The 22711-nt window shown below is 52.9% G+C and overlaps 2 protein-coding genes across 6 annotated transcripts in view; one reads left to right on the forward strand and one right to left on the reverse strand.

The window, feature by feature from the left end:
- Positions 1 to 10555, forward strand: LOC110407017 (ficolin-1-like). The gene is given in 12 exon segments (XM_021414192.1): positions 1 to 159; positions 162 to 216; positions 219 to 269; positions 1079 to 1190; positions 1710 to 1765; positions 2505 to 2540; positions 4524 to 4745; positions 5119 to 5243; positions 7203 to 7332; positions 7772 to 7874; positions 8214 to 8257; positions 9001 to 10555. Coding segments are annotated over 12 exon segments (1344 nt in total). The 3' UTR covers positions 9252 to 10555.
- LOC110407016 (dual specificity testis-specific protein kinase 1-like) overlaps positions 9265 to 22711 on the reverse strand; it is a 26402-nt gene continuing 12955 nt past the window's right edge. For 2 of the 5 annotated variants that reach the window (XM_021414188.1, XM_021414189.1), the window contains 8 exons: positions 21856 to 22113; positions 19543 to 19664; positions 19353 to 19401; positions 18797 to 18946; positions 16718 to 16891; positions 16478 to 16561; positions 14650 to 14736; positions 9268 to 13926 (listed from right to left, as the gene is read on the reverse strand). In XM_021414188.1, coding sequence (XP_021269863.1) covers positions 13825 to 13926; positions 14650 to 14736; positions 16478 to 16561; positions 16718 to 16891; positions 18797 to 18946; positions 19353 to 19401; positions 19543 to 19664; positions 21856 to 22113 — 1026 coding nt within the window. In that variant the 3' untranslated portion in view covers positions 9268 to 13824. Of the gene's footprint in view, positions 13927 to 14649; positions 14737 to 16477; positions 16562 to 16717; positions 16892 to 18796; positions 18947 to 19352; positions 19402 to 19542; positions 19665 to 21855; positions 22142 to 22711 lie in introns of all 5 variants that reach the window. The other 3 variants (XM_021414187.1, XM_021414190.1, XM_021414191.1) reach the window with 3 other exon arrangements.

The raw sequence follows: 22711 nt of genomic DNA on the forward strand, positions 1-22711 counted from the left end.
ATGGGAAGCTGCTGATTGAGGAGGGAGCTCTGCAGACACAGGCTGGGGACCCAGGCACTGGGCAAGCGCAGAGGTGGAGCTTACGCAGGATTTTTTGGTCAGTGTAAAAGCCTGAGACAGCTCAGTGCTAACCGCAGCGCCTGGGGAACAGGAAAGGGGAGCTGAGCAGAGAGCGGAGTGCAGTGCTGGCAATGGGGAGGGCAGCCCCCATCCTCCTTGCCTGCTCAGTGCATCAGCCACCACCCGTGGCACCCAGGACACCTGTCCGGGTGAGTGACACACCAGTCCTGCTGCCAGTGCCTGAGGCAGGCTGTTCTGTCTGCTCACCTGGTACAAGGGCCATTACAAGTCCCTGGGGGAGAGGGGAGCATTTTTTCCTTCTATGCATCTTTTTAATTCAGCTGCAAACGAGAGGCTGGGGGTGGGTGATGAAGCCTTAGCTGTGGCCTTATGAAGTTGCTGGCTTCAGTCAGAGGTCCCCTCAGCAGTGGGGTCTCCAGGAACAGGCTTTCCTATTCTAGGTTTTCCAACCCAGTGCAGGGTGCCCATCTATGGATCTGCCCCGGGTACTGCAGGATGCAGAGCTGTACGAAGGGACGATCCAGGGTGTGCTGTGTGACTGGCACCCCGGCAGCTCGGGGACACCACACCATGCAGCTTTCTGTCTGTGTTCCCTGGGAAGGCAACAGACATAATTTGAAACTGTCTGGTGTCAGAAAATGGGGCAGAACACTTACAGTCCACAGACCCGTCAGTGCCATTTACTCTTTGCCATCAATACGCCACAGGATGCCTCACATCTTTTGCTTTATCAAGCTATAGTACCTTTGTCATGCATGTAATGTCCCATATAACAGCCTTCTCTCCCAGCAAACTCCCCTGAAGTTAGAGAGATTTCATGCTTCTCTCTTCTAATGTTAATTCATACAATCACGCTGAGCTCCCACCCTCAGGTAGGACATGACTTCTGCCTGTCTTTGCCTGTCACACTGTTTCTGAAGCCCAAAGTGCTCTATTTCTTATCCCAAACATTTCAGAGTCATAATAATCTCCATGATGATTGTCTTCCTTTACTCAGAGGTGAGAATAGTGGGACTCGGTGAGGCAGACCGCTTTGCTCTTCTCCAAGGATGCCCAGAGATCCCGGGTGCAGCTGGCCCGAGGGGAGAATCAGCTCTCAGGAACAAAAGGTAAGACTCCAAAGATACCAGACTGCTTTTTTGCTCATGGAAAGGATGTGTGGAGGGGACAGCCCCTACCCACAGGAGTCCCTCAAGTTTTTCACAGCCAACTCACGGGGAAAGTGAATTACATCAGTAGAGGGAGCAGCTCCACTGTGGCAGAAGCCACAGGCTGGCTCCAGGATATGCAAAGTTCATAAGAATGCACATGTGAGCTGTAAATCGGGTCTTAGACTGGCAGTATCATAGAATCATAGAGTCATAGAATGGCTCAAGTTGGAAGGGACCTTAAAGATCATCATGCTCCAACCCCCTGCTGTGGGCAGAGTTGCCAGCCACCAGATCAGGTACCAGTGTAGTATAGCTTTAGCAGGAGAAAGGGAGTGAGATACATTGTCAGGTATCATCTAATGAAGGAAAAACGAAGCTTCCTTTCTTTTGCAGTTGAGGCCCAGCTGCCCTGATTTCTGTATCATCTTCCCTCTGGTCAGATTGCAATGCACACGTATAAACTGCATTTTTTCTTGTAGGAGAAATGGGAACCAAGGGACCCCCTGGGAAAGCAGGACCACCTGGTACAAAAGGTAATCCATAATATATTTAGCTTTAATCCATAAAATATTCAGGGCGTATGTAGGATGACTGGATCTACAGAGACAAAACCCTTAAGAAACAGCCCTGAAGTAGCATAGGTCGGGCAGATTTGGGGCATGGATCTGGCATGGGATGGGTACTGGGAACTGTGTCCTTGGGTGGAACCACATCCCAGAGGAAGATAATACTCTTCTTTACAAAGTCTCCCTTATCAGCCCCCTATAATCAGACCTCTCCCCATTCTCCTGTTTCTGGAGTGGAGACAGCTGCTATGGGGTGAAGCAAGGAAGGAATGGGCTGGCCGCCCCCAGAATGAGGAGCTGACTTATTTGACCTCTGGCTCTGCACAAGCTGAGAGCAGGACTTCATGACAGCAGACTGTTGGACCGTGCCTCATGAAGGATTCAAAGCCATGGCCCAGTCTCAGGAAGCAAGCTGCCACTTCCAGCTCCCAGCACAAGGTACCACCTAGGAACTGAGCGTGGCACACTGAACAGCTGAAGAGCACTTATCTCTTGCCTGCAACCTACTGCTGATATGGGGAGCAGTGCCGGCCCTGCCTTCAGCCAAGGAACTCAGCAGAGCACCGTGGCTTTGCACCATTTCCAGCGGTCTCTCCTGTACGTTTGGGGATGTACCTGGAGGGGCAGGAGCAGCTGCTTAGGGAGCTGCAGTAATTTGTTCCCTTTGAGCCACCTGTGATAAGTGTTTTCCTCTTGTCTCTTGCAGGAGAAGCTGGAGACCCTGGATTGCCAGGACCAAAAGGTAAACAATGCAGAGCTGAATTTCTGATGTGAGCGTGTTTAGTTCAGCTTCCACCCTGAGTCACTCTGGAACAACACATCAGGTGGGAACAGCTATAGAAAAATAGAAGCACCCTGCAGGGCAGTGGATGGGGCTGTCTGAGAACAGCTGCACCGCACTGCAGGGCCTGGGCTGCTGGGGCTCGCTGCAGGGGCTCTCTGCTGCCCCAGGCAACATGAGCAGCCCCTCTCCAAACCCGCCAGCTACAAGGGCTGCCCACAGCATGGGAGCCTGGTCACTAGTTTGCTCCAGCTGTCACAGCTGCTCCCGGAACACCTCCTGAAGCCCTTCCCAGCAGTAACTGTTCCCCTCTTGGGGCTTTTGACCCTACTTCCCTCCCTGGGTGTGTTCCTACTCCTTCCCACGCCCACCTACTCCTGTTTCATGTGTCCCATCACAGTGGGAATCCGCAGCACAAAGTGTTGCATCACACTCAGTGGGCAGGCAGAGCAGACAGGTCCAGCAGAGACATGCGTTATGTCAGCCTTGCTGTACGGACCTCCTGGCCCCTCACCAGCTGGTGGAGGAGAAGATACCATTCAGGGTGCAACAGCCCAAGGGCAGTGAGGCTCCGTGTCCCCAGGTCCAACTGGTAGCGAGGCTGAAGGTACACTCCCAGTAGGCATACACATACTTAAGGTAAATACAGATCATTTACGAGGGCTGCTCTGAAAGTAATGCCTCCTGTTTTATGATGTTGGCCCACAATGCCAGAGGCAGATGTTGGTGGGATGGCAGGAGAGGCTGAACCTTCCCACCAATATCCCGTTCCGTGCTGTTGCCGTGTGACAGATGGCAGCAGGGGGGTGGTCTGACAGAACAGTTCATGACATGGGAGTGTGTATGGAGCAGAGGGGTATCATTAAATTCTTCTGGGAATTCAGGCCTGGGGAGGAGTGGCTGGAAAGCTGCCTGATGGAAAGGGACCTTGGTGTGCTGATGGACAGTCAGCTGAATATGAGCCAAAAATATGAGCCAGAAAAAAATATCAGTGGGTGCCATTCACTGATGCTGGTGAACGTTGATGGAGACCAAAGAGAGGATGTGACTACAGTGAGGGGTGCGTGATGCGTTTCAGCAGTGGCAACAGCTGCAGTGGGTCACCTCCACTGGTGCAGGTTTATATGAGCGCAGCATGCAGATTCTTGTTCATCACTGGTGAAAATGCAGAGCTAATGGTGGTGACTGTGTTGAAAATTTGTGTTTTGTAGCTGAGAATTTGCTCTATCAAACCGTGTTACTGTGCTTATCGTATCTGATATAGATTCCATGGAAATAAATAGGAGGCATTACTTTCAGAGCAACCTACGTACATATAGTACGTATATATACAAATATATACACAAATGCACATATATACATGTCCATCTTCACAGCCACTCTGAGCACTCAGATGAGCACAGGAAGCACCAGCAGCTGAGCAGGACAGCAGCCCACTATGGAGAACGTTTCTATTCACATTTAGTGACCCTCACTCACGCTACCAGTAGCTGCCCTGGGTCTGTCCCACTGGCTGCTGGCACCTGGGCAGCCCTCCTCCAGGTGCTGCACGCACCCCATACAGATGCAGACACACAGAACAGACAGCTCTCACCCAGGTGAGAGTGGTTATCAGGACAGGGCATGGCCAGACAAGTATAGATCAGCTAACTATCTACTCGCTGCCAGCCATTTGTATCCCCCTGCCCCTCTCCTTCCTTCCCAAATCGCCTAAATCCCTCCCTGTTCTCACCTTTGGATCCTCCCCTGAACATCCCACAGTAAGTACTGCACAGTCTCAAAATCCTCTTCCTCTGCATCCAACGCCACACTGCATCCCTGCACAGCCACCCCGCGCGCAGTGCGACAGGACAAGCGGGGGCTGGTGCTGGTGGTGCTGGGTGTCACGGCTGGGCGTGGCACTGGGGCTCTGCAGGCTCGTCACAGCCCTCCCCAGTATAGCAGGATTTGGCTTGAAAAGCAAACGTTGTTGCGGGAGAGGGAAGAACTGGATGTGGTATAAAAGCAATAAAGCAATCCACGGTGTTGTTTGCCCAACAGGAGCAAAAGGAGAGCCAGGATTTTCAGAAGCTTTGGGTGAGTTTCGTCTTGGGCCTTTTGTGCCGCCATCGGCATTGTGGAATGGGGCAATGACGACAGCAGAAAAGCAGAAGCCCTGCACCAGAGGTCAGGACAGGGCAGCAGCAGTAACCAGTTCAGAGTGACATCAAAGGGCAGAGTTAAGGACATAGCAGTTAGCCTGCAGCCACATGCAGCTTCTGTGTGGTTCCTTGTAATCCCACCGGGCTGGGGTAGGTAAGGACATCTACATCTGGTAAGCCCATCACTCAGACCCTCCAAAGCCTCCTCGCAGACGAGAGGGGTCTGAGCACATCTACCTTTTAGAAAGTGCCCATCGCACTGTGACATAACAGCGGGATTTCTCCCCACGTAGGTGTACACCTGTGAGGCTGAAAGCTCCGGTCATGGGGCTGCAGTGCTCTCCGTGAGCACGCCGTAACTCTTTCCACTTCCACTCTTTCCCTCATCTGCTCAGAAGCCAGGAACTGCCAAGAGCTGCTGGATAAAGGGAAGATCCTGAGTGGATGGTACACCATCCACCCCCAAGGCTGCAATGCTACCTCTGTCTTCTGTGATATGGACACGGATGGTGGAGGATGAATTGTGAGGAGGATGGGGAGAGGGAAACTTTTATTTCCCTACAGTGATTTTTACTGAGATTCCAAATGATAGCACTAAAATAGCAACAAAAAGGGAGAAAAGCATTAAAGAGAGGACAAACACACCATGAAGCCAAGTTGAAGAGAGCAGCTGAAATTCCTGTCACCTGGGTGAATGCAGTGGATTCTCTTGGGAGATGGATTGCACCCTAGAGTGCTGAGGGAGTTGGTGGATGTGGTTGCCAGGCTGCTCTCCATCGTCTTTCGACAGTCCTGGCTAACAGGGAACGTCCTGGTTGACTGGAGGCTAGCAAATGTGATTCCCATCTTCAGGAAGGGCCGGAAAGATGATCCTGGTAGCTATAGACCTGTCAGTCTCACCTCAGTGCCACGGAAGGTTATGGAACGGATAATCTCAGAAGACATCATGGATCAGTTAAAGGTCAACCAGGGAATCAGGCCCAGTCAGCATGGGTTTATGAATGGTAGATCCTGTTTGACAAACCTGATTTCATTCTATGACAAGGTGACCTGCTTAGTGGATGAAGGTAAGGCTGTCAATGTGGTCTACCTGGACTTCAGTTAGGCCTTTGACACTGTCCCCCACAGCATCCTCATGGAGAAGCTGGCTGCTCGTGGTTTGGATGGGCATACGCTCTGCTGGATGAAACACTGGCTGGATGGCCAGGCCCAAAGAGTTGTGGTCAGTGGAGTTAAATCCAGTTGGCGGCCAGTCACGAGCGGTGTCCCCCAGGGCTCGGTGCTGGGGCCTCTTCTATTCAACATCTTTATTGATGATCTTGATGAGGGGATTGAGTGCACCCTCAGTAAGTTTGCAGATGATACCAAGTTGGGAGGGAGTGTTGGTCTGCCAGAGGGTAGAAAGGCTTTACAGAGGGACCTGGATAGACTGGAACGATGGGCCAAGGTAAACTGTATGAGTTTCAATAGGGCCATGTGTCGGGTCCTGCACTTTGGACACAACAACCCCAGGCAACCCTACAGGCCTGGGGAGGAGTGGCTGGAAAGCTGCCTGATGGAAAGGGACCTTGGTGTGCTGATGGACAGTCAGCTGAATATGAGCCAGCAGTGTGCCCAGGTGGCCAGGAAGGCCAATGGCATCCTGGCTTGGATCAGGAATGGTGTGGTGAGCAGGACTAGGGAAGTGATCCTGCCCCTGTACTCGGCACTGGTGAGGCCCCACCTCGAGTACTGTGTGCCTCAGTACAGAAAGGACATTGAGGTGCTGGAGCAGGTCCAGAGAAGGGCAACAAGGCTTGTGAAGGGCTTGGAGAATATGCCCTACGAAGAGAGACTGAAGGAACTGGGGCTGTTTCGTCTGGGGAGGAGGAGGCTGAGGGGAGACCTCATTGCTCTCTTCAAATACCTGAAAGGTGACTGCAGTGAGAGCGGGGCTGGTCTCTTCTCACTGGTGACAGGTGACAGGACGAGGGGAAATGGCCTCGAGTTGCGCCAGGGGAGGTTTAGGTTGGATATCAGGAAAACTTCTTTACAGAAAGGGTTGTTAAGCACTGGAACAGGCTCCCCAGGGAGGTGGTTGAGTCACCTTCCCTGAATGTGTTCAAAAACCGTTTGGATGTGGTGCTCAGGGACATGATTTAGTGGTGGGTTGTTAGAGTCGTATGGTTAGGTTGTGGTTGGACTTGATGATCTTGAAGGTCTTTTCCAACCTGAGCAATTCTATGATTCTGTGATGTCTCTGGGAACAGGCTGAGCACCACAAACCCGCCCATTCCTGCTCAGCCAGCAAACTCCTCATTTCCAAGCACAGATGAAGGGAGTTTGTGTGAGAAAGATCTCCCTTCGCGTTCAGCACTCCCAGCTGCCCTCTGTAGTGCTGTATGCAATGGGGGTTTGCTGAGGCTGTGCCACCAGCAGGCAGGCAGTGGGGCTTCTTCTAGGGCAGAACGACTGGCGGGGATGGAACTCTCGTTTCCCACGGGTTTTCCAGAGATGCTTAGATGGGTCAGTGAATTTTTTGCGAGACTGGGATTCATACAAACAAGGATTTGGCAACCAGCTGACGGAGTTCTGGCTGGGGAATGACAGTCTCCACTTCCTCACCTCTCTGGGTAAGGCTGCCCCCTCCCTGGGCTGGGGCCAAATGCAGTCACTGCCCAGCTCTGCCATTAACAGACTGAGCGTCCCACATCCTTCCTGGCCCCAAAGTTAATCCTAATCAGCATGCAGGCTCCTGCAGCCCAGTGCACACAGGGACATTCACTCTAAAAAGAGAAGTCAGAGAAGGGAATGAGCTGCCTGCATGACTTATCCTGGAGATAACACGTCTCCCTGCCATGACTGTGAGGACAGACACGTTGCCCACAAACAGCCTTGAGTTCACACTGATGTGCAGGACAGGTGGTTCTGTGGGAATTTGGTCTATCACAATCTCTCCTGCAGTGGCAGCTCCTCTCAAGTCAGCTCAGGGCTCCTTTACCCCTCACTCCTGAATCCCAGTTGCACGCCCACCACCAGCCCCACAGAACCACTGTCCTCCTTCTCTTTTAGGAACCTGTGAACTCCACGTTGACCTGAGAGACTTTGACAACAACTGCTATTTTGAGAAGTATGCTTCCTTCCCAGTTTTAGGAGAGTCTCCGAAATACAAACTGTGGGGCAACCAGGCACGGACTCAGATGTGAACAATCCAAATCACTTATTACAGCTTCCCACTTATATTACATATATTCCAGGTTCACTTATATACATTCACAAGTTTCTTTTTTTAGCTCCCCCGCCCGCCTTTACAACTTTCCCATCCACCTTTACATGTCAACAAGGTATTCCACAAACACTTCTTAACCATGCATGCAGGCGCTTGTCCAGCCAGAGCCAGGAGACATTCCTTTTGTTTTTCTCTTCTTCTGGAGGTGTCCTTGGTTCTCAGCGTTGCTTTCTCATGCCGTTTATCTTTCTCCACAGCTTCTGCTCTGAATAGTCTTTCTTGTAGCCCCACAAAACTGGTTCTGGGAGACTTCTTTGGTGGGAATGCTGGTAAGTGAGCAACTTAGTGGGAAAGACGTTCCCAGAGCATTTCAGAAGCATTCGGCATTTACAACCCAGAGCGGTGTCACGCAGAGTCCTTGCACAACCTACACTTTGGGTCAGTATTTAAAAACTGCCTATGGTGACCCAGGTGCAGAGTGACCTCTGGGTGCAGGGAAGGAAAGGGATATCCATACCCTCAGAAGCGTGACCCAGAGCGGTACCTGCAAGCCCTGCCACATAGTTTAGCAGCAAATACAAAATCAGGCTACGTCTCCTTAATTCCTGGTATGTTGGTGTTGTGTTCTTGTTTCTTCTTTAAAAAGCAAACAAATTCTCTGCAAAATTCAATATCCTTCATGTGGGAATGGGTGAAACCAACAACTGAAATAGCAGTGCTCTGGGTTTATGTGGCTTTGTACCCTGTCTGCTAGTCCAGACCTCAGTAAGTGCAGAGAATGCAAGTGGTACAAGACAATGGACGCCTGTGTGACGGCAGGCAGAATCTGGCTCACGTGCTGCACAGCTATAGGGTAGGTTCTCCGTGTGTGTTAGCAGTCCTAGCAGAACTCAGGACACTGCTCCTTTTCTCTGTGACCAGGGAGACTACGCAGGCAACCAAGAGAACTGCAGGATCCATACAAACTGAATCCTTACATTCAGCCAGGCCCCTGATGCCCTGCAGTGGGGCTCAGGAACATGAGGTTCTCTTTTGCACTACTGCAGTAACTATGAGTGTGTACTCCCTGCAGGAAACTCCTTATCATACCACAGGGACACGTCGTTTTCAACAACAGACCAGGACAACGACATTAGCTCCTTCAACTGCAAGGAAGGAGCCTACAAGGGAGCATGGTGGTACAATGACTGCCACTATTCCAACCTCAGCAGCATGTACTGGCTGGGTGTACATGGGAGCTATGCTGACGGCATCAACTGGAAGACGGGCAAAGAATACCATTACTCCCATAAGCGAACAGAAATGAAATTCAGGCCAATTTAACAGGGCGAGAGGATGTCTGACTGGCAATGACAGGTGCCACTCAACAGCCAGCATCACAGAAAACATCACACTGTTGGAGAGTGAGATCAGACCAAGGATGTTGTAAATTGTGCCTTGGGCCCAGAGGAGCTGTAGCCTTTAGAGACCAGAAGAGAACAGTACTGCTTTGAGCTTCTGTAAGCCCCAGCTTTAATCCTGCTCTATCTCCAGCAGCCCTACTAAGCTTGAGTGTGCTTTTTCTGAAAAGTGCATTACTTTGATGTAAAGACTTGATGTAAAGGCCACCTTGGTGGTAAGGCTACTGCTTTTCAGTAAAACTCTCAGATGGTATTACCTTACATGGCACATACTGGTATTTTTGTCTCTAATCTATGTATACGAAACCTTCAGTGTTTCTGCAGCCTTTTTTCCTGTTGGATCCAAGAGCTGTCTGACAGGCGCTGAATTGACTTCCCCATTGCCCACCAAATCCCACAATAAACCAGAAGGGCCCAGAGCCAGCTCCAGCCATTCCACTGTTTTCAGGATCTCACTCTTTAGGCACTGTGGAGCAAGAGCTGGAAAAAAAACAGTCTGTCCAGCAAGGTGTGTGGTACTAAGACACTACGGCAGTCCCAAGTCAAGCCTTGCAGAAGGAGACACCATGTAAACCAGCTAAACCAAGTGCTAACTCTGCATTACAGTGACACATCAGTCAGTGGAAACAGAGTATTTATTTGTGAGTTCCGAAGGATCCCAGATTTATCACACTTAGTGCACAAGTGTGTAGCAAGCTGAGCCCTGAGGTCAACTGTCCTGGGGCTGACCCATCCCAGCTCCTCATGCCCACACCACCACCAGTGCTGGGGGAGGTGGGTGGGACCTGGCTGGAGAATGACACTCTCTTGCATACCTCAGCCAGCGCAGTGAGTTGGCACTGCAGGCCCTCCTGCAAGGCAAGAAAGCACTCCCTGTGCTGATACAGGTGTGTGGAGGAGAGGGTCCTCGGGGCTTGACGGCCCTCCCCAGACCCCATAGTTACGGTAGTCACAGGGAAGGCTTGCACGGACTCCAGCCAGGAAGAACTGAAGCACTAAGGGAGAGGTCAAGATCTATCCCCCTGCAGAGACATACATCATGTCCCATATACACTATTCCACCTGGATTTCTTCCATAGTTATTTGGGACATAGTGAAGTTGATGCAGTCTGGGGTACAGTGACCCTAAAGAAGCTGCACGGCAAAGGTGCTGCTGCTTGGAGTTGCAGGGAGGGAGCCGTGGTGAGGAGAAGGAAGCAGACCCCGAGCACATAGGGCACTGCTGTAACTGGATACTGAGGAAGAGCACCTGCCTCCATGCGACCTCCAAGGTCTGGTGACTGTCACAGTGCCCAGCCCAGAGATCCCACCTCTCCTCCAAGAGGGTTCTCACACCTCCATCAGCTCCTACACCTGACCAGCGTGGGAAGGTGCAGGGAAGAGCCTTGAGATGTCACAAAGGATATGCCCTGAAGGAACATACCCCCAAAACTGTCAGCATACCATCTAGTCCCTCTTGTTAGCTGTCCTCCTGCCAGGAGTCTCCCCAGAAGAAAAGCAGAATGGCCCCACTCAGTCTGTAACTGATCCTTGTCACTGCCCACCTCAGAGCTTTTCCGTGTCCCAGAAAGCTCACGAATCAGGTTTGCATTTTGTGTTTGAAGACCGTCCTCTGCTCTTCAGCAGCTCTGGAAAGGAGCAGCCCTGAAGCCCAGGAACAACAGCGTCCCTGGGCTCCTCCTGACATTCCCCCTGTTGTAAATCACGATGGCTGGGACAAGAGGATGAGGTGAGAACCTGCTTCCTGCCTTCACGCCAGGGCAGGGAGCCAGGTGGTGAGCGGCTGGAAGCAGCTCTGATGGCTGGCTGGTGCACAACCTGCCGAAAGGGGAAGCAGCCCCGTGGCCAGCAAGAGCGGCCTCCAGAGATACTCCAGTGCAGTGTCTGCGACAGGCCAACACCCGTGGGACTGCTGCCAGCCCCCAGGGGCTCTGCGGCAGTTCTTTGCAGGGAGGAACACAGCAGTTTTTCCACATGCCCAAAGATTTCACAGCCAGAACTGAAAGGTGACAGACTTCAAGGGATGGGGCTCTGGAAGGAGAGATCTCCTTCCTACCCAACACCAATGACTGCTCACATGAGAATGTAATAAAACAGCTTCAGCACCTCCATACAATTTGCATTTGGGTGCATCAGACAGGGTGGTCAAAGTGAAAACATCTCCTTGTGATCTTCTGAGCTGTCCTTGTAAGGCAGCTGCATTTAAGAGTAATCAGGGCCACTTATGAGTCAGCACAAAACAATCTGCATCAGGGGAAGAGAAGTCATTTCACTGTGCTTTGGTCCCTTCAGCTCATCGTGGGCTGCTGGGATGGGAAAGGTGAACCCACCGCCCTTTGTGCGGTGCTTGTGCTGCTGCTGTGCTGTGCCCCTAGCTGAAGCAACAGAGTGCTGTAAGGAGCCCCACGCCAGAGGCACCAAGTAGCACCATTGGCAAAGCACCACTTTCTCACAGCTAACAGTGTTCTGTCTTCACCAAAGTTTAATCCTGCCAGCTGTGCTGCCAGAGCACAAAGATGTTCTTTGTGTTTGGTGCCGTGCTTCAGCAGCGCTGCTCTGCACACCCAGGAGGATGAAACAGCCACAGAGCCAGGCAGCAGCAGCACCACAGCTCCCTCTGGCAAAGATTTCCTTTGTCACCTGAGACTCAGCATGGGGCTGGACGTCCCTTCCATGGGAGTGGAGGAGGCAGACAGAAAGCCCAGCAGAAATGCAGCTCTGCACCCCTCCATGGCTGCCCTCGGGATGCCAAGCAGATGCAGTCTCACAGCCGTACCAGTGCCACCAGACAGAAAATGTCGTTCCCTGCTCTGAGCTGCATCACCCAGCCCATCTGTGTCCAACCGCTGCCCTCTGCCTCCAGGACAGCCTGCAGACCCTGACGGCCTGTGAGGGATGGTTCCCAGCTCGCGATGACCCTCACACCATGTCCAAGAACTGGGGACGGTGCCAGTGGTCTGGGACAAGCCCACAGCAGAGAGGGACCAACAGCTGCAGTGGTGGTGGCAGCTGGCTGCCCCTGAAGACACAGGGCTATATCAGTGCCGCTTCCTCTGCCTTTGCAGTCCATTTCACTGCACTGGTCAAATCAAAAGATGGCAACTCTGCCTTCCACCAGGTTGAAAAGCTTCCATCCTTTTCGGTCTCCTGCTTCCCAAGGCTTCACTCTTCCTGCTGGCAGCACTCCCCAGCAGGAAGCTGTTTGCTGGCGCGTGTCACTGCCGAGCAGGTTTCCTGTGCACAGCTGTCACAGCCCACAGAAGCATGACGGTAGCTCCGGGGACGGAGGGTTCTCTGGATGCATGGCCAAGCCAACGATCCTGGTGCCATTCAGTGCATTTCATGTTCCTTATCATGAGGAATCTCTGCTGAAAACACACTGTACTCCACCACAACATCCCTGCCCCAACACACTACGACTGCTCCTTTGTGCAGGTGCCCGGGCACAGAGGCACTGAGCCACAGGTGACACCAAATTCCAAGCAAGAGCTCAAGATGAGGTCCACATGTAGGTCTACAACACTATTTGCACACCTCATTATACAATCTACAAATGGCTTTTGGTGCACAGACAAAGGACTCCTACTCCAAGAGCTTACAGTCTGCAAGAAGAGAGACACAGCTCCACCGCCACACAGTTAGCATACCTACTGACAACCACAGACATTTCAGTCCTAAGTAGAACACGTCCCTCCCACTAAGGCCCGGCAACCAGCTGAACTGGGGATGGGTATCTGCGGGAGGATGAAAGGTGCACCTCTCCCACCTCCAGACCCCAGCAGAGGGCCATGGGGAGAAATCCAGATGGTTGCAGTGCTGTGACACAGCAAAGCACCAGTTCTGAGAGGAGATATCAGTCGGTTGGCTCACACCTCGGCGAGGCACACCTTCTGCACTGTTCCCAAAACCTCGCTGGATGCTGGTGTGCCCCATGCACGTGTCAGGGTGTCCCACCAGCATCACAACACAACGCACCCGTCCCTGTGAGGCCACCCAAAGAGGGCTTTAAGGCTTTGAAGCATAAGGCAACTCTGAGGCTCTCTGCATGCCCCAAAGCCCCCAGCTTTGCTCCAAAGGGACCCTGGCCCCCACATAAGTTCCTGAAAGACAGAGGGGATGTGGAAGGGGAAGGCCTCGGATCTGGGGAGCACAGGCAAGCAAGAGAGGGCTACATTTCTGTAGGGAATTCGGAAAGCATCTTCAAAGGGAATCCAGGTCCCTGACCTGCCCTCCAGGATCACTTACTTTTAACAAGCAAACACAGGCTGTTTGCTGTCTGAATTATATCTGTTGAAAACCTCAGATAAGACCTTGGTTAAGTCTCCTCTCCATTTTTTAACCACTTTTTCAATCTCAGAAATTAGAGACTGAGACTATGATTAAATAAATACCAGTGCATCACTTAGTTCTTCCCTTCTCCATCTTCTTTGTTCGCTTCTGACTCTCCATTTACAGTTTGTGCGACACACTGTCGGGCTTTGCAGGGGGCCTACAGCTCAGCCTGAAAGCAGATTGTCCCTCCTGGGCTCCAGGCTCTCTGCAACATCCTCCAACTTATCCAAGATTTCGGAGAAATACGGCCTCTTAAATGCTTCCACCTGGAATGAGAAGGGAGAACTGAAGAGGACATCCCAGACAGGTGGGTGCAGCGCAGGACCTCTCTCCGGTCCCCAACAGCCAGACAATGGCACTCACCCAGCACCAGAACTGCCTGGACCGTGCACCTGCCTGCATAGATAGCTTTCTGGCATCCCACATTGAAAGCTGGCCTGACATCTGCTGACTTCAATGTGGTGTGAGAACTGCTCAGCCCAAACGCAGCCTGAGCAGCACGGGAGCAGGGATTGTACAGGGGAAAGTCTGCAGGGGGGACCAGGTGAGATGTCTCCTCCCCAATCCTCCCAGCGCCATTGGGGTGTTCCCAAAGCTGGGGTTCGTTCCTTTTCCTTTTAAAGGACAGCGAGGTCCAGATCTCCACGCACTCCTTACAACAGAGAGCATCCCTCGCACTGCGGGAGATCTCACCAATTTCCCCACTAGTGCAAGGGCTGCCCAGCAACATGGTGGGGGCACCCCTTAGCCCAGGCCACCCCACTGTGCCGCCCTGAGGCTGTCCAGCCCCAGCAGAGCCGCTCCAGCCCCCACCCCAGCCTGGGTACAGAGCAGCACCTGCAACACTTCGGCAGAAGCTGTCACCAAACACCTCGCATTAGGGGATGTCTGTCAGAGATACAGCACCCACACACAGATCACAGCCAGTTGCTGCGTCACTCATGCTCTGACTCAGGGCAAGTTACTGACGCAGAACAGGCAGGACTCACCCGACAGCAGCAGGCAGCAAGGTCCAGCACCTGCCGGGGGCATCCGCTGACCATCCCGCAGAAGGCTGCGACGTCCAAGCCATAGTCCTGAGGGAAGCGGAGAGCGTGGGGCAGCAGCCGGCCCGGCAGTAGAGATGGGGCCTCCCCAGAAAAAGGGGGAAAACACGCCACTCTCCTGCTCAAGGTGTGTCCCACCTACTCTTCGCTTATGGAAATGGGCCTTGTCTGGGTTTTATGCTCCTCTTAGCTGGAGTGCCATCCTTTCACCTCCCAGCCACCAGGATGAAAAGAGGGGGGGGGGTGTAACCGGATCATCTTTTAGGTCACCTCCCACCTAAGCCATTCTATGATTCTACATAAAGCTTTAAAGCTTTTAGGGTCTCCATCACAGCTGTCTTCCTGATGGTTCTGCAAAGGTACCGGGAACCATCAGCTCTGCCAGGAGGGCACATGTCATCATTAACAGAACAGGGAGACGTAGCAACATCCTTCTGCTTGCTCTGTGCTCTCCTGCAGAGCAACATGTCCTCCTGGAAGAGCTCAGCAACTAGCAGCACAAAGCAGAACCAGCACGCGGAGGACCCAGTGCCGGCCTGCAGACCATCCAGGTTTCCACAACAGCAGCTGAGAACCACAGGATTCACCCGCTGTTCCCATAGCTACAGCTCAGTCCCCCAAGGTGTCCCTGCTACACCTTTCTCCCTCACCCTGCAAATGCAGAGGGAGTGTTTGTTCCTTTTCAGCCTCACAGCACTGTGGGGCCTTTGCTCTGCATGGAAAGCAGCAACATGCTCTTTTCTTGCTGGATTTTTCACTCTTATTGTGGAAAACACTTGCCTTTCTCACTTTGCAGGAGGGAAATGTTGTAAATATTGAAATAAAAAGGCTACATTTCTAGAGAAGCCAACTGTTTCCACATAACCTGTGTATTAGCCTCAATGAATCCGAAAATATACAAGGGCTGCTCTGAAAGTAATGCCTCCTGTTTTATGACGTTGGCCCACAATGCCACAAACAGATGTTGGTGGGATGGCAGCAGAGGCCGAACCTTCCCACCAATATCCCGTTACGTGCTGCTGCCGTGTGACAGATGGCAGCAGGGGGGTGGTCTGACAGAACGGTGCCTGACGTGGGAACGTGTATGGAGCAAATATGTGGCACTGAATTGCTCCATGAAGGAAAAATGCCAATGAATGCCATTCACTGACACTTGTGAACGCTGACAGAGACCAAAGAGAGGATGTGAGCGCAGCGAGGGGCGGGTGGTGCGTTTCAGCAGCGGTGGTGACAGCGACAGTGGTCACCTCTGCTGGTGCAGGTTTGTACAGCATGGTATGCAGCTCTTGTTCATCACTGGCAAATATGCAGAGCTAACGGTGGTGACGATGTTGAAAAATAGTGTTTTGTAGCTGAGAATTTGCTCTATCAAACAGTGTCACTGTGCTTGTTGTATCAGTTTACGTTTCTATGGAAACAAATAGGAGGCATTACTTTCAGAGCAACCTACATACTTCTGTGATGAAGGTTGCGTTCGATCTGCCGCCTCAATGAAGAAATTGAAATGCCAATGCCAAATGGAGCATTTGGAATTAAGACCTCTACACAAAAGACTCGCTTCTCATTTTGTCGGTGTAACCAAAATTTTGATAAACAGATGATTCCATTTGTGCACTGAACTTTTTGTCATCACATTTTCTCAGGATTAAAGCTCTGGAGTGACACCTCAGTGCACACACATACACATGTGCAAGTCTGCATGGCCCAGAGAGAAACTGCAGTCCAGAATCACGGAGAAAATACTGTTAAATTTGGCTGCAAGCAATATTACCTGAGTCCTGGGGAGTACTTCGGGATCCGCTGGGATCCTGCCCAGGATTTCACAGAGCACAATGCCAAAGGAAAACACATCCACCTGCAAGAAGGGCAGGAGAGGTGGGCTCGGGCGTGCACAGAAGGCAAACTACAGGAAAGAGAAGCAGCAACAGCAGCCGGTTCCTCAATGAGGAGGTACTCTCTGTCTCGCCCAGGAGCTCTGCTGATGAGCCAGAAGCTGGAAGCAGTGTCGTACCTTCCGGTCGTAGGGCTCTCCCCGCAGCATCTCAGGAGCCATCCAGAAGGCAGAGCCCACCATGGACAGCTTCCTCTCCGCATCCTGCACGGGCAGCTCCACCACTTCTCTGGCCAGCCCGAAGTCTGCCACCAGTGCCTCACGGCCACGTGGCGTCACCCGGATGAGGCAGTTCTGAAAGGAGACCGGAGGGATACAGCAAGGAAGGGGCCAGCCCTACAGAGCCCCGCCGCCCTGACAGGCTGCAACCTGAGCGTGCAGCGCAGGCGGGGGCTGGGCTGATCGCATCCGAAGCCAGAAGCAGTGGGAAGGAGCTGTTCCTCAGCCCATATCCATCGGCTCACCGCCCACCCCGCACCCTCGCAGTGTAGCCTGCCAGGCACCGCACGGCTCTCAGCACTGACCCCATCTGTACTGAGATTCCCAAAGGCACTCGATATGGATACGGTGATCCACATCCTTTCATCTGAAAGAGATTTAGAAACGTGCACATCAGCTTTGTTCAGCCAGCCCGAGGCAGGCGAATCACAGCCACTGAACTACTCACTGCACAGAGCTGTACATCTCAATGCTTTCTGAAGGAATTTCTACAAAATTATTTAGAGGTTTCTCAAAAACCCCAGTGACTTTAACCTATTCAGATGCCTGGGTTTTACTCCTTCGCACCTGTTCCCAGGGAGCCAGCAAACACTGCAATCAGAGAAAGACTCCAATTGCAGGGGATCTTACAGCTTCCACCCACCCCTGCCATGGGCTGGCTGCCCCCCCCAGCTCAGGCTGCCCAGGGCCCATCCACGGCCTTGGGCACCTCCAGAGATGGGCACCCACAGCTCTGGGCAGCAGTGCCGGGGCCTCACCGCCCTCTGAGGAAAAAAATTTCCCCCACATCTAACCTGAATCTTGCCCCCTTTAGCTTAAAGCCATTCCCCCTTGTCCTATCACTATCTGCCTGTGTAGAAAGTCCAGATGGCTCTGGTTCTCACTAACAACCAGACACCAGGTAAATGCTCCCATCCCTTCAGCCACCCTCCCAGCAGGTTTCCCAGGTTTCCCCAGAGAAGCACGAACTTCTTCCAGGGCTGCACCTCTGCAGCGAGACAGAAATGGGAGGTGCAGCCTGCCAGCACTCCCTGCTTTCCACAGGCAGGTTCTGAGCTCATCAGTCATCACCAAATGGGAAACTGCACCTCAGATGGCTTCAGAGCACACACACACCAGGAAAGCCATGGTCAGAGTGAACTGGGCTCCTGCCTGTCTTTCCTGAAATTTGTGGCTTTGTGGTTAGGAATAGAGACAAGCAAGCAGCCTGAAGTTACAAAGGCAGGTTTGCTTCTTGTACTGATATCTTTCAGAACTGTACTGCTTGAATGACTTCCACACTGCCAAACTCCACCAATAACTCAAGTTTCCCTTGCCAAGCTCACAGAGCTCTAACAAAAATGGTGTGTAAGAGCTACACCACCAACTGTCCAGTGATGACTGCAAGCACCTGAGGGCTCCACGTCCGTGCATCACCAAGGACAGAGACACCAAGCCGATGGCCAATCCCTCGGTTCACACTCACTGTGCAGCTTTTGCTGAAGGGAAATCAAAAAGCCACCACCCCATCGCGTTCCCACTGCCCCATCAGTGTCAGAGGAAATGCCTCACCACAGCCTGAGCCTACGTACAAACCTGGCAGCAACAAAACCACAGTACTGTTCTTGACCCCCTCAAGCAGCAGTAGATCAGGGCAAAGGAGGGTAAAAAGAAGGAGAGGGGAAAAGAAGGAAAACTTGTACATCTGGTAGAGCTTCCCCTGCAACTGCAGGCAGAGAAAACCACATTTGAGTTGCACGTGTTTGCATTTAGTTCCCTTTCTTACAGCAACGACATTGGGAGGAATGTATTTTTCTCTCTGTCTGGGCCTCCTGCTTGAGAAGCAATGAATACAGTGCCATGGCAGGTTTTATCAAGAAATCTTCCTTGCCTGCAGGGGGATTAGCATGGAGCAGAGGACCCACAACCTGAGCCCTCCAGGTTACTACCCTACTTGACGTCTGTGGAGTCCCCTTATGCAGCTCCCTTCCAGCTGTGTACCTTGGAGTTGAGATCTCGGTGGTAGATGTTCTTGGAATGCAGGTAGATCATGCCCCTGGTGATGTCAGAAGCTAAGTCCACTTTCTCTTTCCATGACAAAGCGATGTCTTTGCTGGCCAGGAGCTCCTCCAGGCAGCCCCCATTCACATACTGTGAACAGACAAAAGGTGGCACCTGTGCAGCTGGATGCAGGGTCTCCTGGAGCCCCCCAGGTGTAGGAACAAAATAAGTCTTCCCCAGTGCCAGCCCAGGCTTTTCCGTTCAGCCGCACCACTGTGTCAGAGCCATCTCAAAGGCACTGCCAGGCTGCATCTGCCCTATGCCTGCTCCCCATCCCCTGCTCCTCTGCTCCCCCACGCTGGCCTGTCCTGGTCCTCTAGCAGTACTGGGCCACCGTGAAACCCTTCTTGGCCACTCTGCCTGAATCTCACAGCCCCACAGCGTCTGTGCCCCGCTCCAGCTGTGAGCAGCTGTGGGGCAGAGTGGACCAGAAGCCTCCTCAAAGCAATTTCCCCATCCAGAGTCAAAAGCACACTTACAGGCAATAAACTTTTACCTCCAGAATGGGGTACAGCTTGTCATCCTTTATGCATATCCCAAGGTACCTAAGCAGAAGGACACACCAAAACAAAGAAAACAAGCCATCAAGGTTCTGTTTGATCCCTCCCCACAGAACTGCCACAGAGACACTGAGGCAGCTTCAGCCCCCACCAGCGCCCCTGGCTGTGGCCAGAGGCCGTGCCCACCTGACGATGTTGGGGTGGGAGAGCTTCTGCAGCAGGCTGATCTCACGCACTATCACCTCCTGGTCCACATCGTTCTTGTAGATCTTCACCACCATCACTTTACAAGCAGCAGCTTGGGTCACCTGGAGCCAGGGTTGGAGCAGGACTCAGCCTCTGGGTGTCTGCCAGCCCCTCCAGACAGCAGCACCCCTTCCCAGCCAAAGACCTGGCTCCTGTTTCTCCACAGTCCAGAGCTTTGGATGGCCACCAGCACAAGGGCAAGGTGCTGTCCCTCCCACACCAGTTCCACTTCGCGATGCCTGACATGGTGACGGGGGGCAGCCAGCTCCCTCCTGCACCAGCACACCAGGACATTCAGCCAAAATTTGAGTCACTTTTGCTGGAGCAGTTTCTCAGTCCATGCTGAGCTACTGAAGGGCTGACCTCCCCTCCCCTTACTTCAGTGCCCCATCTGTCCATCTCCCCCTCTCTCTCCTGCCTGGATCTTGTCACTGCTGCTCACAGCATGCGTTCCCACTGCCACCTGAGTTCACATTTTACTTTCTCTCATTTATAACTTTTTGTTTGTTTGTTTTTTGGATGGTGAAATAGCTCAAACACAGCCTGAGATGGCTTCAGAGCAGCAGACAAGAGTCCTCTGGGGCCATGTGCTTGGAGTCCCATAGCATCACCCACTGCTCTCTTTACAGCTGCTTTATGGCTAAGGTGACCAGCAGAGGTGAGGAGAACACAGAGCCACACATTAAGACCTCGCTGAGCTGAAAGGAAAGAAAGGTTCATTACCACCAGGACCACAAAACAAATCATCTCCAAAGTAACACGAGCTGCTGCCTCCCTCCTGATGGAACACAGCCTGGCAGCAGTCTGCACAGGCCAAAAAGAGAGCAAGACTCTGACAGCATCCCCTGACGGGACACTGTAACCACACCGAGTCGCTGCTCAGGTGTCACCAGTTATTAGCTGTAACCACACAGCTGTAAATACAAAAGATGCTATGGATCACAGCCAGCCAAAGTTCAGCCCTCAGGGTCTCTGTAGACGCACAACATGTGCCCTCAGTGGGGCGCAAAGCTGTTTTTCCTTTTTACAAACTGGAGGCCCCAGCCCGAGTCACCTGGAATCAGACTTCAGCTGACACCCACCTCCTGCAGAAGCCTCTTCCAAGCACATGGCCCCAGAGTTTGGTTCTGGCCAACCCAGAGTATCCCTCTGCCTGCCCTGCATCATGCAGTGCATTGTTTCCTGAGCAGAAGGCCGTGCCAGACCTCTTGGCCTGAGCCCCTGTGCACAAGTGAGTCCATGCACAGCCAGCCCGCACACAGGGACCCCAAGCGTGGGCTGAACCGGAGGACAAGAGTGGCACAAGCAGCAGGTGGCCCCTCCGTGCCAGCACCACAGGGCCGGGAGCTGGTGTCTGCGCCAGGGGAGCACTCTGGAAGACAGCAGCAGTGGATGAAGGGCTCTAAGGGCCATCCGCCCCTGTGGTGCTTCCCAGCAGGAACACTGCTGTTCAAGGCCAAGTCTGCTCGACCCCAGAGGAATGCCAGTAACCAAAGCATCCAGTGACGGTGATGCTCGAGTCTCCAGCAAATGTCAAGTTCCAACAAAGGCCTTGCCTTGTTCCAAGTCCTCCTCCACTGTCTTCGATGTGAGCCACAACGTTTCATTCCAACTTTGCTTTTTGACATTTCCTTTTCATCTTCTACTGCAGAAAGTCATTGCATTTTCACTCAAAACTCCCATCTCCAGCTGCAGCCAGCCAAGGTAAAGGCACCACTGCAGCCCGGCCCAGCTCCTCTCCACTGGGTCCACACCACAGCCCAGCAAACAAGCTCAGTGCCAGCAGCCACATTCGGGAGGAGGACGATGTGGGCAGACCTGGTGGCACTGCACAGCAGCGCGGCATCTGCTCTCTGAGATGCTGCCTCAGTTGCTAGGTCCTCCTTTCCTTTTGCTGCTCATAGAGAGAGTGGTGATGACTGAGGGGTACAGGGAAGGAGCCCCAGGCCGCATCCCCTCCCCCAAAATGAGCAGTGGTGTGATGCTGCAGCACTCCTGGGCTGAAAAGCAACACTGGAGGGGGGATGGGAGCAAAGTGAGCGACACGCTGGTTCTGTGCTTCCTGAAAGAGGGTTAAAAACGCCTTCTGAGTAAAGGATTTCCACCTTACATCTCACCTCAATCGCCCCCTTCTAGCTTAAAGCCATTCCCCCTTCTCCTATGGCTCTCAGACCGCATACAGTCGCTCTCCTCCATTTCTGAGTTCTCCCAGAGCAACTGCCTCACTGCTTGGCTTGGCCCCAGCACTCTCACCTTGTACACCTTGGAGAAGAAGCCGCTCCCAACCAGCTCAGCGCTGAAGCTTTCCCAGAACTCCAGCCTGCGGACGGCCGTGCGCAGCCTCTGCCAGCGGTCCATGTGGCAGCAGGTGTCTGACAATTCGCCATTGTGCCGTGCAGCCTCAGAGGGCTCCGGTGCCAGTAGCCCCGCCTCGCACATCACAGGGCAGCAGCTGAAACACAGCGCGTTCCGCAGGGAGCCAACAGCAGCACGTGCGCTCCAACCCAACTCCTGCACCGGGAAACAGAGCTGGATGAAGCTGCAAGGACAGAGGGAGAGCAGACACATGTACCATGCTGCACCCCGGAGCACACGTTGCCCACGGGCACTCTCTCTCTGATTAGGCACTCTGGGCTCAGGCCTGCCTCATGCAAGTTGCATTCGGACTCCTTCAGATGAGAATTTAAAGATGTGCCATTAACATACATTCACTTATAGCTTCTGTGGGTCTAGGACAGGTAGGATGCATCACTTTCACCGCCTGACAGTGCAGCCCAAGGAAAACCCAGGGAACGCTGCCTGACCCAACCACCTCACACTGGGCTACAAGCCACCACGTCAGAACTGGTGGTTCAGGTCACGTGGCACTGACTAACGCCACATTCGTTGCCCCAGACCTCCAGTCAGGCCTTCTCCTGAGTGTGCCAATGCAAAACGTGCCATCCTAAAAGGGTCCCGGCTCAGCAGGTACCTTCTGTCCATTAGTAAGACCTGAAGAATGACATAAGGGGGAAATGCCCCAGCAACTCCCTTCCTCTCTGCATATCCCAAATCTGCCTCTAACTCCCCAAATCTCTGTACTAAATTGTCTTGCTTCTCCACTGACGCT

Source organism: Numida meleagris, chromosome 16 (assembly GCF_002078875.1).
Source record: "Numida meleagris isolate 19003 breed g44 Domestic line chromosome 16, NumMel1.0, whole genome shotgun sequence".
NCBI lineage: Eukaryota > Metazoa > Chordata > Aves > Galliformes > Numididae > Numida > Numida meleagris.